Genomic DNA, 18,915 nt, shown 5'->3' on the forward strand with positions numbered 1-18,915 from the left:
ACACCACTTTCTAAACCATAGAAATCATTACCTGCAACAGGAAGACATACACTGAAAGTGGAAAACCTAGGGTTTTAACATGATATCCTCCAAAATGTTTCAGCATGTTAGTTTCATCAAGACAATGAATGACGTGTACATTCAGTTCATGGAAACTGGGAGGAAGAAATACATTGAGGCAGACACAGTTTTGGCAGGCAGCAACATAGAAGAATTATGGCAACATATTCATAAGGTAAGTAGGGAAATCAACAGGTTAGTTTGCATTCATGTAGATACGGGCAGAGTAGGTAAGTTACTAACTCATTCTGACATTATGGGACAGAAATTTGGGGTGTTGGCATATTCATAGGAAAAGCAGGAAAATGACAGAACAAGCGTGATGAGCTAATAGCACTCCTATCTCCCTAGGAAAACTGGGCAGCTTCCTTGCAGTTTGTGTTTCTAATGAAGCTGGCAAATTGTTGATGACATATTCTGCAATTTACCTCTGGCAAGTTAAGGTCAGACATCATCGTTTACCAGTTTTCCTTAATTGGAATTATCTGCGAGAAGGGATACAAAGATCTAGTTCCAAGCCAGATACCACAGCACAAAAATGCTGTATCTTTTCACAGAATCATTAGGGTTGCAAGGGACCTCTGGAGATCATCCAGTCCAACCCCCTGCCAAGGCAGGGGCACCTTGAGCAGGTTACACAGGAACACGCCTGGGTGGTATCTGAATGTATCATTCACAACTCTCCTAAGCATCTTGCCCTCAAAAGCAATCACTCTGGGAGCAAAATCTGAATTCCTGTTAACACACAATTCATGAGGATCAGCTAACTTGTGCCACAGTATTAGGAATTGAGACAAATTCCCACAGGAAAATGTTTTGGGGGTCTTTCTTCCACATGAAGAGCGCCACTGAAAGAACAAATGTCAGCACTAGTAAAGGTGTTGGTAAGGAACTGACTAAAAGAGAGATGACAATGGGTAGTGCTGAAAGAGGAAATAAAAATCGCAGGAAATCATTAGTGGTAATCCTCCAGGGTCAGTTTTGAAACTGATTGAACATTTTAGTTATTAACCTTGGCACAAAAATAAATGCATATTAATAAAATCTGTAGACACCAGAAAGCTGGAAAGCAGCAGGAACAGCAGGGAACACTGGAATATCAGACCTACAGAAACAGCTAAACTGAAGACTATAACAACAGAAACTGGATTAAATTTTACTGTAAATATTTGCCTACTGAGTGTAACAGCAGACATTTCACCTATACACTAAGAGCTTATCAACTTTAAACGACAGAGAAGGAACTGGGTACACCAAATGCTTTTATTATACCTGTACCATTTCAGTGTGATGGAAGCATGGCTCTTGGGTTTATTGGTAGAAATATTCTAGCAGAGAGAAACTGCAGCTAGAACACAAGTTCTGCCTAAAATGTAATCTGGACTATTATTTACAGTCCTTGTCATGTAAGTTTCTGAAAGCTTAAAGTTGTCTGACAACCGTAAGAGTGAAGGACAGCTTTCAGAATATCCATAACCAAGCCTGGCATAAAACACTACTTCAAAAACTGTGATCTGTAAAAGAAATCCCTACAATTTTAATGTATACATAAGAAGCTTCAATCAGCCAACATCTGCCGAAACATAACTGTAGTTCCAATAGTACAAAATAAACCAAAACCGAATAGTCGTTATGGTACAGAAATTTAGTTCTTTTTCATCACTACTAAACCCTTCAGAGCTAGACTCGCATGTAAATAAAGAAATATTATCTTTCCAATTCCTCTATTTTGCAACACTTTCCCATGATCAAAACCAATCTCTGAAATAGAACATATGTGGATTTCTTATCTTGCCTTATTTATTGCAGTCCCAAAACCTATCAGCCTTTCCAGAACTACTCATAATCTAAAAGTTCCACTTACTCTCAGCTACAGCTTGGCTGTTACTACACCTATAAAGTCAGAGATAAAATTAACCAGGACTGAAACTCCATAGCTCTATTACCCTGCTATAAAAATGAAAACATATCCACCATATGAAATTACACAGTGTTTCTTTTTCAATACACCTGTATGCCACTTTCTTCATACAACAATGAGGCTATGATCAGCTATCTTCTGATCCCAGACACAGGGTGTGAAACTCCCATCCACCTCAAGGGGATGCCCAGCTCACCATATTCACTTACTTGTCAAGAATCACTATCAGACAATTTTGAGCTCTTGCTTCTCTGGTTTTTGTAAAGCTCCTGCAGATTCTGCTTATCACTGTGTAGGCTATGTGGCACCCTGTCGTAAAGTTACCTCTTCTCAACCATTACGACAGCCCTTCACCCACTTAGAATGCAGCTGCAGACTTCAGAAAGATTTTGGTGTACCAGACTAGTCAGTATGGAAGTAGTTCTGGTAACAAGTTATCTTTTGCTAAGCAAAAACAGTGCAGCATATACAGGTACATTAAAAATGAAGTGTGCTTGTATAAATACAGCATACCAAAATATTTGTATGTCAAATAAGCATTAGTCTGTGCTATCTTTGGCATCTGAGGAAGATTGTAAGTGTATGTTCTTTCTAGAAGATCACTGCACTAGAGATCAAAACTGCACTTTCATGCTTTTACACAGCAGTAATCTATAGGGTTTTTAGCAACTCTTCATATAAAATAGCTCTATTTAATAGATTGGCCTTTATGTTTAAATCACATGAACAAAATAAGAATTTGAAGGAAAATATGAAAACAATGCACTAATTCTTACAAAACAGAAGTGAAGAATAAAAATGTATCATCCCATCACATAAACCATTCAGAACGTGTTTGGGTAGGTTCAACCTGTGATCAAATCTTGATTCCAACCAAAAACCAAGGAAACACATGGGAATAAGCTGGACCAAGTTTGAAGTGTATGTCTACAGCTGCGCTACTATACCATGCAATAACAGACATGAGACATCAGAAGTTTGATAGGTGGTTTTTACTTTCATTGTTGTTAGAAAACAAACAGAGCATATGGTCAAGCACGATCCAGATACAATAAGCACTGTAACATCTGCCTGAAACTCCTGGTAGCAGCAGACTGAGGAACTGTAGCCAGAAGCCACAAAGGAAGAAATGCATTTGGTCTAAATGCCCCTCAGCAGCAGCAGTACCTGCAGTAGCTTGGCCGAAAAATATCTCAGAACTTTAAAGTAAGAAAAAATAAAGAGTGCATCTGTTTGAACACACTACAGCTACACTTGCTAAGAATAATGGACAGACAGAAGTCTTTGTACTCAAGCTGCATATGTAACACACTTTTTTCTGTTAACACAAAGCACATGGCGTCCCTGCCTGTGGCAGAGGGTTGGAACTAGATCATCTTTAAGGTCCCTTCTAGCCCAAACAATTCCATGATTCTACAAGGCACATTTGCTTAAAAATAAATTAAACACATATTTTAAATCTCAGATAGGAACTTAAGGCTTGAATTTTCAGCTCTTAAGCAGAATCCTGAAAGAGCTGAACTTGCATAAAAAGTAAATTCCTTTCTGTGCTAAAAGTTCAATTTCCTATGCAAGGAAGACAGAACTTTGCTACCGTTATACCAGATCAGGTTTTAGCCCTTCCTCCCACTTTTATTCTCTTCTGGACAGAATTTTCTCTTTTGTACCTTTCTAATGCCCTTTTCCTGGACTTTACACCCTGTATCTGATTAAAAAAGACTGAGTTACAGTGGCAGCAATATCACTGCTTCCTGCTGCACAAAGAGTTGCTGAAGGCTGCCCCCCAATAGCTAATAAAGAAAAGCTGAAAGCATAAACATCACAGCACCTGAGTCAATAAGATTTTAATACAACTTTTCAGATAAAGCTTCACAAGGTCTTGCTTCCGTGACCCCAACCACAAAGCCTTCCATAACTGAACCAAGCGTGACCTTACGTTAGCATCTGCTTTGTAAGCAGTATTCTAATTTGCAGGATGTTAAGTGACCTATTTTTTTCTCATGTAAGAAGTTAAAACCTAGAAATATTTTGCTGATATTAGAAAGGAACATGAGGTAGGCTCTTCTAACAGTACAAACAGCTCTTCTGGAAGTGTAACAGCAAAATGCTTACCCCAGAACAGCTTCAATGGAGACAAGGTTATTTGCAGTGATGCTTCCTTAACTGCCCTTTCCAGAATCAGATTCTTGTACTGATATCTTATTATAACTAAGGTACCTTGCAAGCATATCTTCATTTACCATGCAGAAAAAAAGAAGTATTCCTTTTAGTGGCTGGGGCAACAGCAATTCAAACACCAAATTTTTACTTGTCAGATTTGGAAATTCACATAGCAAAGACATTCTCAATCCTAATCTATCAAATACTCATTAGCAAGAATGCTCTAGCAAGGAACTAGGTAAAAGACAATGGTTTAAAATACTTATTATAATGTATTCAAGCATCTCAATGTTACAGTTTTATACTAACACCACAGGAATCTCAAACAATAAAGCCAGGTTATCATTGCTTATTTATATAATGACAGATCTACATGAGACTCAAATGCAGAAAATCATAACATATTTGTCCCGTACTGCTGATCTCATCTAACAACATAAAACCAATTGTATTTCCAATACAAAGAAAGCAGCAAAGGGCCCATGATCATTAATAAAATAAAGGCATTCTGAGGAGGAACCTGAGGAACACACAGGCTATTAATAACTGAAAATCTAAGACACTATGAAAGAAGGCAGTTATGAAATAAATACTGTGTTCCCAAAGAGATAACAAAATGGAAAGCCTGCAGACAATTAAACATGAGGCAGTTCATTCTCGACCTAATGTAACAAAAAATTTGAGCATACTGACAACTCCATCACACAACTGCCATCCTCATTTCTGCCTGCATCAATCCTGAACTTTCTCAAGGAGTACAAACCGAATGCAAGTGTTAATTACCAACTCTATGCTCATCCACCAAACAATGAGGTAGTTACACTCTGAGAACCACAGTTTCCAGGACTAAAGTCTCAGAAACAGGAAAATGTTTTTGTCCTACTTTTCTCGTGTTGATTTTGGGTATCAAAGAGAGTGGTTGGAGAAAATATTTCCAGGTCTGAAATAATCAGAAAAGAATGAGTGTAAAATTATAGCCTGACTCACATAAAAACAGCTTGCAAGTGGGAATGGTTTCTCTTCAAAATAAGTTTCTAGATTCTGAAAGCTTCTCCAAGTTCATATGACACTTACAGAGATCTCACATCAGAGCCATGACTCTGATGTTCTAACATGGACTTCTTTTTTCCTGCGAACACCACTGAAGTCAAATGAATCTTTATGCTAGAGTGTCTCTTGGAAAGTTCCATCACATTTAGCATCCACTGAGCCTTGTTATAAACATTATTACTTGGAAGGCAAGAGCAAGGGCTTTTTATATAAGACTTTTGGCACTAAGAATTTCCCCATTAAGGCACAAGGCTATAAAGGACCCTTTCCAATCAAACTTCATTTCTTGCCTGCCTCTCTCATTTTCACTTCTAGGAGGGTTTACATACTTCTGTTTCATGACAACCATATGCAGTTCCTACTTAAACAGGATTACATACCATCTGACAGAGTGCTCACATCCATCTGCTTTTCAAACAACTGCACGCAGAAGATAAACCCATCATAACATAAAAAACAATCATATGCATAAAAAAAAGCTCTCCATCTACACATTCCTCCTTTTCCTAGGAGTCTTCTCATAATCCTGTAATTGTCCCAGCTGACGGACTGCTGGGGACTCACCAGAAAGAACAGAGGGTGCACTCCTTGTCTTGCTGGCCTTCCTCAACTGACAAGAATCAAGAATTTCCTTGCTTAGGAGGCAGGTATCAGACAAGAAAGGGGAAGAGTTTATTTCTGAGGGTATTGTGGCTAACTACATTTAAGTTACCCGTCTATAACCTCATATGCATGCCTCTGGTATCCCTTTTTCTTTAAAATAAGAGAGTTGAATAAATAAGCAAATATCTCAGGCATCACTCAATGGATGTAGGGGAAAAAACAGGCAGAATGTGATGAACGTAGTAGAAAGACCATGTTAAATCTATTTCGTCCAAAAGAGGGCCTACAAGAAATCTGAAGAGGGACTTTTTAAAAGGGCAAATAGAGACAGGACAAGGGGGAATGGTTTTAAGCTAAAAGAGGGTAGATTTAGGTAAGATATTAGGAAGAAACTCTTTACTTTGAGGGTGGTGAGGCCCTGGCACAGGTAGCCCGGGAAAGCTGTGACTGCCCCATCCCTGGCAGTGTTCAAGGCCAGGTTGGAGGGGACTTTGAGCAACCTGGTCTAGTTGAAGATGCTCCCCACCAGTGGTAGGAGGGTTGAACTGGACCATCTTTGAGGTCCCTTCCAGCCCAAACCATTCTGTAATCCTGTTCTTCTCAATCAGACTGGAAAATTGACCCAGGTTAGTTAAAATGTAAGGTTACTTCTAACTTGGACTGTTGTCCTCGTTCAGTTCACTGCACAGACCCACCAACCTTTGCTTCAGCAGGGCAGAAGGGATGTTTGGAGCTTGTGGCTTTGGGAGAGAGGAACAATGGGAGAAAAAAGACCAAAGGATACATTTGTAAAAGCACCTCTGCTGAAAGGACTACTCAAGGCTACTATGGTTTAAGGCACTGGAGTTAGGGTTTCTGAATTCCTTCTGCTTGAATAACACAGAGTATAGGTCTGTGCTAGCTCAGTCACCCATTGCACAGCTTCCACTTAAATTAACAACCCCACTGTACACAATACTGCCTAGAAAAAGAAACCATCTGCCTTCTACATGATAGCCCAGCCACTGTGATCCACTAGCTCTTGCCATTCCACGCATATATGGGTCTTTCATTTCAAAATGCTTCTAGGTCATTGCAGGCTCCTTTGGAAATCCTACAACAAATTGTAATCAAAAAGCATTAATCTCACAGAATCCTCACTGCAGGTCAGATGCAGCCCTGAGGGGGTACTATGGGAGCAGCTGCCAGCATTTGTAACATACAGGCTTCACAGGGCAAAATGAAAGCCCAGAGTCTGGAAAGATGACCTTTGTTCCAGCCCCTCCTCACTGGAAAAACGAAGAGGAAACACAGAGCCTGGGCTCGCAGACCTCTTCTACCTCTGTAAAGGAATACCTCATAAGGAAGCACCAAATACTCACTAAAATAACTTTCTGTCCTACAGTTTTCCATGTAAAACTAAACCATGCAACATGTCACAGCAATACATTTTCAGTAGACTATCAAAGTAATCTGATGTTATTTTTCTAGCCCCGTTTCTTCACTCTCAGCACTTTGTGAGGACATCCTCATGTGTGTGTTCGACATTATGTCTGTTGCAAGGTTTGGTAAACATTTAAAGTGCATTGTTGCTTTCTTTCAAACCCACAATTACAGTTCACTTTACCAAAGGCCAGAGCACTTGGCTCATCCTTGTGCCAACTCAACTCAGACATACCGCGCAACGGAGCTAACTCCCTAGATGGGCCTTCCACCCCCAAATTTTCCACTTAAGCAAATTAATGATCAGGAAAGATGGGATACACCCAGAAGACAGAAAACCACTTATTCAGCAAGTCAAAAATGGATATGCTGGCACTGAAACTTATAGTTGAAAGTGAAACAGATCCTACAAAGAATCCCGGATTTCAGCTGCCTGCTAACTGCAGTAAATATTTGAGGGCTGTCCCTAAGATGATTTTTACTGAGGACAAATGGTACCTTCTTGTTACAAGCAAAGAGGTTGGCTTGATAGGGAATAGACAGGTCTTTTATCCCTCTAACAGATTTATTCCCTTATGTTCAGTATTTCTCAGAAAAGGATGTCACTTCCACAGAGAATTCTGCTGCTCTACATTTTAAGAGCTCAAATGTTCCAGTGAATCCCAACTTCAATTTCAGAAGTCGATGAAGGAAGTGAAAAGAGGAAAGTGAAAGAAAAAAATACATCTGGTGGTGCAAAATGCTAACACCCTTCAGACTGAAACACTGGGCAACTAGAAACCCAGAGGCACAGTGTTCAAGCCAACAGTCACCTTGCATACCTTATGTCGGTAGGTGTGTTTCTGCTTTGCATGCCTATCTTTTCACATGCAAAAGACAACATCTGAAATGTAGGTAACTTGAGAGCTTGCCCTGTAGCCTTAAGTATCCTCCCATAAACTTAACCAACAAAAATAATAATTAACATAGGTGTTTCATAATCCTTCCAAAATATTTTCTTAGTAAGAAGGTAAGTGAGGATTGTTTTACCATTCAATAGAATTTTACATTTTATGTTTAACGTGGGTGTGTGCCAATATATGAAGCCTATTTTAAATGAATATTTTTGCAGTGGTCTGGAGGATCATGAGCCTAAATGTTGAACACTGCAAATTCACTCTGCACTGAAGCACTGTGCAGCCCTGCTCAGAACAGAGAGAGGAAAGAAAGTCAAGATGAAAATGACTTAAGCACATTAACACTTATAATTCTGCACTATTCAAAAAAATGGAATGTCCCAAATTAAATGTAGGGCAGAGACAGACTTAGCTGCAGCCTTCCTAATGCACAGGCAGCCTCAGAAGCTAGCACAAAAGGCAGCAGCATAGACACAATGTGCAAAGCCACCCCTGGCACACTCACTGTGCCCATGCCCAGTACAAGTGGAGGGCAGGTGTTTCTTCTGCAGTCTCAGGGGACATTTCTTCCAATGGCAACCAGACCTGCTGAGATCTTTTTTTACTTACAAGGATTTAGACAAAACCAAGCATTTCAAACCTCAATTTCCACCTCACATAAAATGGAGAAAAAAACCTGGCTCACCAGTAAAATAATTAAAGAGTTAATCTCCATGTAGGCAAACCAAATTTTACCTGTTTGAGGCACTGCAACACACAGAATAAAGTGCAGGTACCCAGCTTAAGCCTATAAGAGCTCTCCTCCAGTCCACACCAGGATATTTGATAATGCATGCAAACATAAGCTTTCAACATATGTCATAAGGAATTAAGTACCAATACAACCTTGAAACTGAAATTAGTGTTAATGCATGTATAGGCTTTTGTCAGGAGAAAAAAACAAATCCAAAACAAAACCAAGTTGCTACAAATCTATAAAACCAAAACACAGATTGATGTTAATTCCTAATAGATGTAAAGCCTTACCCTGTATGATACTACAGTTTGCAAAAAACTGGCACAAGACAATATTTAACCTTGGCCTACAAGCAAAGAGCACTTCATTAGTACAGATTTAAGCTGGAAGAGTAAGTGAAAGCTTTATAGGACTCCCAAGGAAGTAATGCATTTGTGAGATGTACAGCTGTATTTTCTTCCTTATTGTAAACTGCTGCACATCTGCTTAACACAGATGAAGTTCTCTTTCTAAAGCCAGTCTTGGAGGTGCCAATATCATTTGGTAATGCCAGTGCTGGTGCATTTATAACAACAGCAAAAACTAAAGGACACGTTAAAGAAAATGCCATTTTATAAACATTCTGAGCCATAATTTAACTGTCAGATAAAACACCACACCATCGTCACAGAGATTATTTGATAAGAACAGAACAGCTAAAGTTTAATGTTCTGATTGATGTTATCTCAAAATATTGCATTGCATTTATTTCAACTATAAAAGTGGATTAAAACCAGGGGAAAAATTAATCCTAAACCCAGCAGTCCTGATGTTATTTTCAGCTAGCAACTTTTTTCCTGCTTCAATTCAGGAGGTTCAGCATACAGCTTCAAAAACATCATTAACTTCTCTGTACAATTCTACTTCCCACTATAAATTCATCCTGTAACCCCACAATGCTAGTGCAGAAATGGCATTCAAATTTGTAACTCCTAAACCTGAAACACAGTCATAGCAATTTTGTTTAACACATGCTGAAGTTGCTTGTATTTGATGTTTCACAGCCTTGGCCAATGTGCTTATACTTTCCTACAGTGACTTGCATTTGACATGGCAGTGGTCTGAACATGAACTACAACTGCAATCAGTATCACCCCCAATCAAAACTAACTGACAACAAAAAAAGTGGTCAGTGACAGAAGAGAGCAAGAGGAATGACGCTCTCAGAATAGAAATACCAATTTTTGAAGGTACAAAACCATTCTGAGAAAAAGCAAATTATCGACAAAGTACAACACTTTGTATGGTTAATGTGAAATTTTATCCTAAAGTTTATCCTAAAAAGAAACCAAATCAAAAAAATCTGCTAAAATGTTTTTAGTTCACTATCTAGAACTCTGCCCAAATACTGACACGTACTGGATACTCATCTGAAATATCACTACTACAGCTGTTACATTATCCACCTCTTAGTAATATTTTCCTCCTCCTGTGTTCTCCACTGTGTACAACACACTCACAGAAAGGATGTGGCCACCATAGTTAAACACACTGGAAAAGTGCATTAGGGGCATTTAGACAATGTTTTTCATTCTTCTGCTGAACCAGTTGCAAGCATCCTAATAAAACTAACAGCGGAACAGGTCTTATGTCAAAGGTTGACCATTTAACATACACTCTTTTCAGTTTTAATCTTTGCAAAACACCCCCTTATAAACAGGCACTGTATTAGAGCACTGCTGATGATAAAATGCCAAAGTGGCATTTAGAGCTTTATCAACATGGGAACCTCACTGGTAAAACCAAAAATCCTTCAACAAAGGACCTGGGAATGCATAAGGGCTTTTTAACATTCATAGGAACACAGAAGCATAATAATTAGTACAATATTTTGAACTGCAATGTTACTTCATTTTCACCCAGAATTTTCCACCAACACCTATTTCCTCTTGGGGACACTAACTATTTGAGGATGAAGACATATCTGTTGTGTATCACAGGCTAGCAGTGCTGGATTACACAGGTTTTGATCTGTTTGGAGGAATAGGTAGGCATCTGTTCTTCTAGGAAGAGTTACTACCCTATATGCAGACTCCTTGGCTAAAATACAGCAGTTTATGTAGTACCTGAAGTGCTCTCCACCTGGTAACAGGAGATACCACCTCAACACAAGTCCATTTTGAAAGTTAGATCCCAACTGAACTGAATACAAAAGCCTTTCACATCAGGTCCTAAGCAAACAAGGAGTTTCTCAGAAACTACATAGTTGAAATCTTCGCAATTCAAGCAACACTCTGTTAGGGTTTTTCCACAAGGTGTTATCACAAAGAGCTCTTTGGGGGCAGGTAGACACAGTTCTTCAAAAACACTTTGAAATATTCCAGAAGAGCTATTTGCATCTTAGCACCACCCCACTTAAAGCACTTGTAGCAACAGCTCTTTCATGAAAAACCACAATCTCAAAGGAAACAAAACACAACCCAGTAACAAACCAAAACAAATCACAGCACACCTTTTGGACCAAAAAAATCCAACACCCTTTTTGGGAAGGAAGCAGCCAAGCGGGCACAGCAAAAGAAGGAATGGCAAGTATAGACACTAATAATGAAGGGCAATAAATGGACATATCAAACAAGTTCCTGATACCAACATCAGGATTCAGCTTAAACAGCTGGGAGCTCTCCTCCTGATTTCTGTCAGAGCAAAGTGCATCTATTGAGTGCACTTGAAAATTCTGCCTCTTGTAAGGTAATCTTTTCCTCTGCACACAAGACTACCAGGGAATTCAGCAGAGAATAATACAATGAAGAAAAGGGGATACTAGGTTTGTGGAAAAAAAACCACAATCATGGCCTCCAAAAAAGCCAGACACAATTGACTTAGTATTTTCCTTTGAACAGAATATATTATGTATTTTTTAGATACTAAGGTATAAAGTACCACAATTTAAGTACTTCCATTTACTTAGCAAAACACCCTCACTTCTTTTTAAAGATGACTTCATCAAATCCAAAAGAAAATGGTGAAAATAATCCAAAGCAGACCACCCATGGGTCTGTTTTCAACTTCCATATAGACTGAACAAATTAAGACACAGAATGTGACCTTTCAATAAACCTGTTCAATGTTGATCATGTTTCACAGACAGGTTTCCAGTTTAACTTTTATAAATTATGGATCATTAACTTTGAAGCACACCCATGTGCAAGATTCATCAGATGTATCTGGATACTCATTCATGTCTTTGACCACCTGGTACAAGGTTAGCAACAGTTCTCAATAATCACGAGATGTAGGCAGGTCAGTTCTATTGCGCTTATTATTACAGCAAATACTTGTCACTAGCTTAAACTCTTTACCATTCACTCCATCAAGTAATACCCCATAACTCCAAAAGCAATTTGGGGCTCAAATTACTTACCTATGAACGTAATGCAACTGATGAACGGAATCAATAGCTATCACCATTTCAGCCAAATAAAAACGAGCCATGTCTTCAGGTAGTCTGTCCTCAAACTTGCTGAGCAACGTAAGCAGGTCTCCTCCAACATAGTAATCCATAACCAGGTACTATGGAGTGACAATTATAAGAAAACAAAGAGGAAGGGGAGGAGGGGACATAAAACAGTTTTTACTTTTTCACTCTAAGCATAAAAACTAATTTATTGTAAAAATTATTATGGTCATTAAAGAAAGCTAACAGAGATGCTCAGCTGTTCTGAAAACAGTAGCTGGCTCAGCCTCAATTCAGTATTTAACCTTCTTGAGTATGTTTCACATTTATACCTCTCCAAATACAGTAAGCCTTGTGACAAAACTGTATCAGCTTCACCCACTGTCCCACCATCAAAGAATATTTAGATACTCTGAATTCCCTTCCAAAAGCAATACACTCTGACAGAGTTGCAAAAGGTGTAAAAGATTAAAGCACAGACCTATAAAAATAAAACCAATTGTGTTAACCTGGGATCTCATTTAAGGGCCCTAATGTTCCAGACTTCCCATTCCCTATTTTCCTACCATCTTCTTTTCCCATTAAACTGATGATTTTGAAGTGTAAATTTTTTATACTACTAGATGAAGGCAAAGATTAAGAACCTTCCAGGGGCTCACAGTCCAATTCCAGATACTGTTGACACTGCCAACATACAATGGAAGGTGTCACCTTCTCTAACTGAAATGATGGAGAAAAATATGTTTTATTTCTGATTCATTAATGAAACATAAACCTTGCTTGCCACTGAATCAGGTGCAAAGGCTTTAAAGAGATCAGAACTCTTCTCCGTTTTCCCGTATTATGACAAAAAGAAATGCCACTTCCTCTAGAGACATGGTCAAAATGATCAGGGAAAGAAAAGCGTGAAACTCTTTTGAGCTTAGTTTTGGTTGTTTTAATTGTGGAACAGCAACTGGAAGGGCAAATGGGGTAAGGAAAAAATAACTGAACTAATTATAACTAACATTAATTATAAGCAATCTCATTTAACACCCACTGCTCAGACATTACTTTCAAACATCACTGTGGACAGACTAATTAGAATAACTTCCTACTACAATATATAGGACCTGAAAACTTTTGCGTAGAGCTCAAAGCTCTGCTTCCAGGAACGCAGCAATATACCCACATCTGAAGCAGTGACTCTTAGCAGTAGCGCACAACGAATGACAAGTGAAATATCAAAGATGTAATAAATGCATATCCCAATTCGGTTCTTTACAGTTTTGGTAAAGTAACTTAAAGGGACTTTTTGCAGTTACTTCTCCTCATTTACTTAAGTCTTTCCCATCTTCAGGAAAAGAAATTAAAATTAGATGGAAAAAATTCTGCAAGATTCTACCAGCCGTAAGGAAGATGTGGGTCAGGCAAAAATCTCACCTCTGCTTCTTTTCCCTTATACTTTCCATAATGATAGAGGTGATGAACAAAGAATTCAACAATTTGCTAGAGAAAAACCTGGGCATCCTCACTAATTCCAAGTGCATGAAGAAAGCACAAAATGAAGTTCCACAACATTTAAATGTGCTGATAATCAAATTTTCATCTCTTGCTTTGTGACATGAATAGTAAACTTCTGAAATTATGCTCACAAGTCTTATATGAGACAAGTATCTTCTACTCAGCGGTGCTTCTATACTCCCTCTGGAACAGGAGCTACACTATTAACTTCTCATGTTTTAGAGCTTTAGAAAACACATAAAGCCTCTGGCACTCAATATAATGATTATTAACTGATACACCATATATAAATCTGCAGGAGCTTAGCTTATTGCTTCGTAAGTATATTGGAAAAACCTCCAGACCCTCATTACTGATGTGGGATCTCTGCACTCATTCTTCAGCATTTTTAAAACCAGTACAACTCTGATACTGGATATATCAAACTAATGGAATTTTGCTCTAACACCACAAGACTGCTCCTTCCATTTTACAAGGGAAACACAGTAGCCTAATGACAAGGAAACCTTCAACTCCTCAAATATGTCAACACTTAAACTGTAACTCACAATACTGAGCCATGCACTTGACGTTAAATACATGCATATGAGTCAAAGCAAAGTTTAACAACCATATTGTTATTACACAATTCAGTCGATGCATAGCAACCCATCCAAACATCCATGCCATTTAAAGAAAAACAGGCTGGGTTTGGTGGTTGGGTTTATTTTAAAGCTTTAGAAATACTTTCTAAATACTTTCTAAATGAAAACAATCATCCAGACCTATTTAAGTCTTAAATACTTCTCAAAATATTACTGCACAACAGCACCATCCTTCCAAGAGAAAGAAAAAGATCTAAGGCCTCTACATTCTAGTAACTACTAGTTAGTAGTTTAACATGGGCGTTTAATTGTAAATCAAAGGCTTGCTTAAGCTGGAAAATGCCTCTCGAGATCATCTACTCCAACCTCATCTGCTCAAGTAGGGTGAGCTAGAACAGGCTGATGAGCTGGCAGCGTGTGCATGCAGCCCAGAAAGCCAACTTAGTCTGCATCAAAAGGAGTGTGAGCAGCAGGCTGAAGGAGGTGATCCTGCCCCTCTACTCTGCTCTTGTGAGACCTCACCTGGAGTATTGTGTGCAGTTCTGGTGTCCTCAACATAAAAAGGACATGGAACTGTTGGAACAAGTCCAGAGGAGGCCACGAGGATGATCAGGGGACTGGAGCACCTCCTGTAGGAAGACAGGCTGAGAAAGTTGGGGCTGTTCAGCCTGGAGAAGAGGAGGCTGTGTGGAGACCTCATAAGAGCCTTCCAACATCTGAAGGTGGTTTGGGAGGGACTCTTCATTAGGGACTGTAGTGATAGGACAAGGGGTAACGGGTTAAAACTTAAACAGGGGAAGTTTAGATTGGATATAAGGAAGAAGTTCTTTCCTGTTAGGGTGGTGAGGCACTGGAATGGGTTACCCAAGGAAGTTGTGAATGCTCCATCCCTGGCGGGGTTCAAGGCTGGGCTGGACAGAGCCTCAGGCGACATGGTTTAGTGTGAGGTGTCCCTGCCCACCACACACCAGGACCTTAACTATTCTATGACCCTATGATTCTAAGAAGACTGAGTCCATTTGAGTATCTCTAAGGAAGAAGACTCTACAACTCCTCCAGGTAACGTTCTGGTGTTTGACCACCCTCATGGTAAAAAATGTTTTCTTGTGTTCAGACAAAACTCCATGCTTTTCAAAGTTTGTGCCTGTTGTCTCCTGTCCTGTCCCTGGGCACTACTGAGAGGAATCCGGCTCCCTTGGTCTTCACTCCCTTCCATTAGGCATTTATACACATTGCTGACAAGCTCCCCAGAACACTTCTCTGGGCTGAAGAATCACAGCTCTCTAAGCCTTATCCTTACACAAAAGATGCTTCAGTACCTTAATCATCTTTCTGGGCTTGCACTGGACTTGCTCTAGTAGCTCATCTCTCTTTTGCACTGCAGAGCCCAGAACTGGACGTTAGTTCAGATGGAGCTGCACCAGGGCTGAGCAGAGAGGAAGCACCTGATGCCAACACTTTTCCTTTCAGTCCAGAATGATCTTGGCCGTTTCTTGCTCCAAGGGTGCATTGCTGGCTTACGGTCATTTTGTTATCTACCAGGACCTCATGCAAAGGTGCTTTCCAGCCAGGCTGGTCCCCACAGTGTACTGTGGGGGTTATTTTATTCCACCCCAGATGCAGAACATTGCATTTCTCTCTGCCCAGTTCTCCAGTCTGTCAAGGTCCATCTGCACGATGGCACAGCCACTTCTCCCTGGTTTTTATCATGTGCAAAGCTGCTGAGGGTGCACTCCAACCCACTGCCCAGGTCATTAACGAAGATGTCAGCCCCAGTATTGGGGCTACACCACCACTGACTTTCTCCAGCTGGATGTTGTGTCATTGATCACAACTCCCTGGGTCCAGCAGTTCAGCCACTTTTCAATCCACCTCACAGATCCTTACCTAACACATACTGTATCAGCTTGTCTATGAGGGTGTTAGGGTATGTGTCAGAGGCAATAATGAAGTCAAGGTAAACAACATCCACCGCTTAACCACACCTACTGTTCAAAGTACTCAGATTTTCTTTTAAAGGCCGCTTCTGTAATGCCTAATTTTAACAGAAAACACACACAGAACTAGTGATACAGTCACACTAAGATGAGGGAAAAACAGCATTACTGATATATTTCCCAGCAGGCTGCAAAATTAGCTCCTGGGTATAGACCATCAAAGATAAAGAACAGAAGCTGCTCTGTGCTGAGTGAAAACAAGGAAACTGGCAAGATTATAACAAATTCTAGCAGACTGCTGCAGAACATATAATATTTTCTTTGAAATAGTGTTACTAGTAAGATCAGAGTTACATAAGATATAAGGTTATTTTTTCTGTCCACATTAACAAAGCATGAAGCTGGCTGAGAGGTATTTAAGCCAACAGGTAGTCACAGATGCAGAGCCCTGTTTCTATATAAACTCCACCAAAATCCATGGATCTCCAAGTGTCTGAGCTGACAGAAGTAATACAATGGCAATAGAAGCACTGCCATGCTGCAAGAATTCCATGTAGAGCACTTATTTTATTGGACACACTGGGGAAAAAAGATTATGACTTCACAGCAGACTTTTAAGAAAACATTAGAACTTACTAATGATACAGAAATTGAAAGCACTGGGGAATAAAACCCAAATAAGCAGAATCTATGTGTGGTTGTTTATTTTTCCAGGCATAAACACTACCAAAACTGTATCACAATCAAAACATGTGTGAAGTTGGAAAGATTTCACGGAAAACTGGCACTTTTTCCTCATATTAGCTTATTTTTGCAAGTCTCTTAAAATACTTCAAAACTAAGTAACATATTTAAGAGACTCTTTAATCTGCATTTACATCTTCCAGCTCTTATTTATGAACATTTAGTGGAACTATTCCATGCAGCAAGTTGCTTTTGTTGCTTTATGACACCTTAACCAGGTTTATGTCCTCAAAGGCAGCGAAGACCAATCAAAACGGACTGTTGCTTTAAAACAGGTATACTCCCTATTTCTACTTGTAAAATAGTGACGTGCAATGTTAAACACAAAAGTTAAAGTCAAATAAAAAAACTTATCTTAGTTAAATGCACTTTCATTTTTATGAATCCAAATTAAACTGGAGTGAGGAATTTTATGAAGTAAGATGCAGATAGGCCAAGGTTTATCCACAAATGCAAAACCTGCATTTCTGAGGTATTTGTAGCAGGACTTTAAACGTTTATGACCATTCTCCACCCTTCAGAATCTTATGCACAAAATCACAGATCCTCACCTGGTCTGTATGGTGCAAAACACATAATTAATAAATAAACTATATTTCTCTCTCAAACAACAAGTAAGAATCTGTACTTCCATCCACGGAGAAATAAAAGCAACACTCACTAAATAGTTTTCATCCTGGAATGCATAATGTAATGTTGTGATCCACTGGTTATCCCCATTCACTAACACATCTCTCTCTTCTCGAAAGCAGGCTGTCTGAAGGGGAGAAAAACAAAGACAGGCTTTAAGTAAAATAAACATATTTTGCAAGTTTACTATGTTTTAACATTATATTTGGGGGGGTGGGGAGGGTCAAATCTGACTCTCAGTTAAAAGTCATTTACTACACTCTTCAAACATGCCAAGATCTATGAAAAACTAGGTGTCAGGAAAGTCCACCTTCTTCAAATATAAAGGGTTGTACTTCTCTATATTGTTAAGTCATGTGAAGGGCGAAATATGCTGTTGATTCCTGTGGCCTAAAAATACCAAGTCAAAATCTTATTTGTACACATAGATATTGATATCAAGTATCAATAATGACAGAATAGCAATATAAGATTGAAGAAAACAAAAATAGCATTAAGTAATTGTACTTGCAACAGGAGCTAAAGAAATCTGGAGTCTTATATCATTGTTTGATCTCATCATGCTGTTAGCATAGCTTTACACTTGACTTTTCACATGAGAAAGAAGCATTTCACTTTTGAAAGAAACTGCCAGTAACTCCCATGTAGAACACGTTTTTAATTGGATCATCAAGGGGTTTTATTGGATGATCATTTAGGAGGTGGGGTTTTCTCCACACTTCTTGCTCCAGAAAAGCAGGACAGAATTGAATACTGCTCTTCCCAGGCAGAAGCTGTTGATAAGACACCTAGGACGACCTCCTCTCGATACGCTGCAAAGAAACACAAGAAGCAAAAAGTGCCTTCATAGCAAGTGGAACAGCGGAGGCGCAAGACTGCCGAGAAATGCTAAGGAATGCCTAAGTGAAGGAAGAGAACACAGGTTTGTATGAAAACAAAAAAAGATGCAAAGAAAATAACCAACTGGAAAGCAGCAAGGCAGTTAATTCCATAGACATCTAGCAACCTGCCCCAAGAAGTGAATAAAAAAACCTCAGCAAAAGCAGCTTTGCAGAATGAGAGAAGAAACCGACCAAACAATGAGAAGCCAAAAAGAAATTAAAGCAAAAAAATATGATAAATGTTCTGAAGCAAATATTGAAATAAAACAAAATTAAATAACAGGTATCAAATGGCAAAGCCAACATGAAATTTTGTTCAGAGAAAGGTCTAGAAGATAGTGTGAAAAAAAAGAAT

The 18,915-nt window shown here is 39.1% G+C and overlaps 1 protein-coding gene across 9 annotated transcripts in view; it reads right to left on the reverse strand.

The window, feature by feature from the left end:
* Positions 1 to 18,915, reverse strand: part of CDC42BPA (CDC42 binding protein kinase alpha) — a 180,000-nt gene that overhangs the window by 93,979 nt on the left and 67,106 nt on the right. For all 9 annotated transcript variants that reach the window (XM_062605756.1, XM_062605752.1, XM_062605753.1 and 6 more), the window contains exons 5-6: positions 17,711 to 17,806; positions 12,249 to 12,397 (exon numbers count right to left, since the gene is read on the reverse strand). In XM_062605756.1, the coding sequence (XP_062461740.1) occupies positions 12,249 to 12,397; positions 17,711 to 17,806 (245 nt within the window). The remainder of the gene's footprint in view (positions 1 to 12,248; positions 12,398 to 17,710; positions 17,807 to 18,915) is intronic.

The sequence above is a fragment of the Pezoporus occidentalis genome, unplaced genomic scaffold, assembly GCF_034315485.1.
Source record: "Pezoporus occidentalis ecotype Australia unplaced genomic scaffold, CSIRO_AGI_Poc_V1 ctg93, whole genome shotgun sequence".
Classification (NCBI taxonomy): Eukaryota; Metazoa; Chordata; class Aves; order Psittaciformes; family Psittacidae; genus Pezoporus; species Pezoporus occidentalis.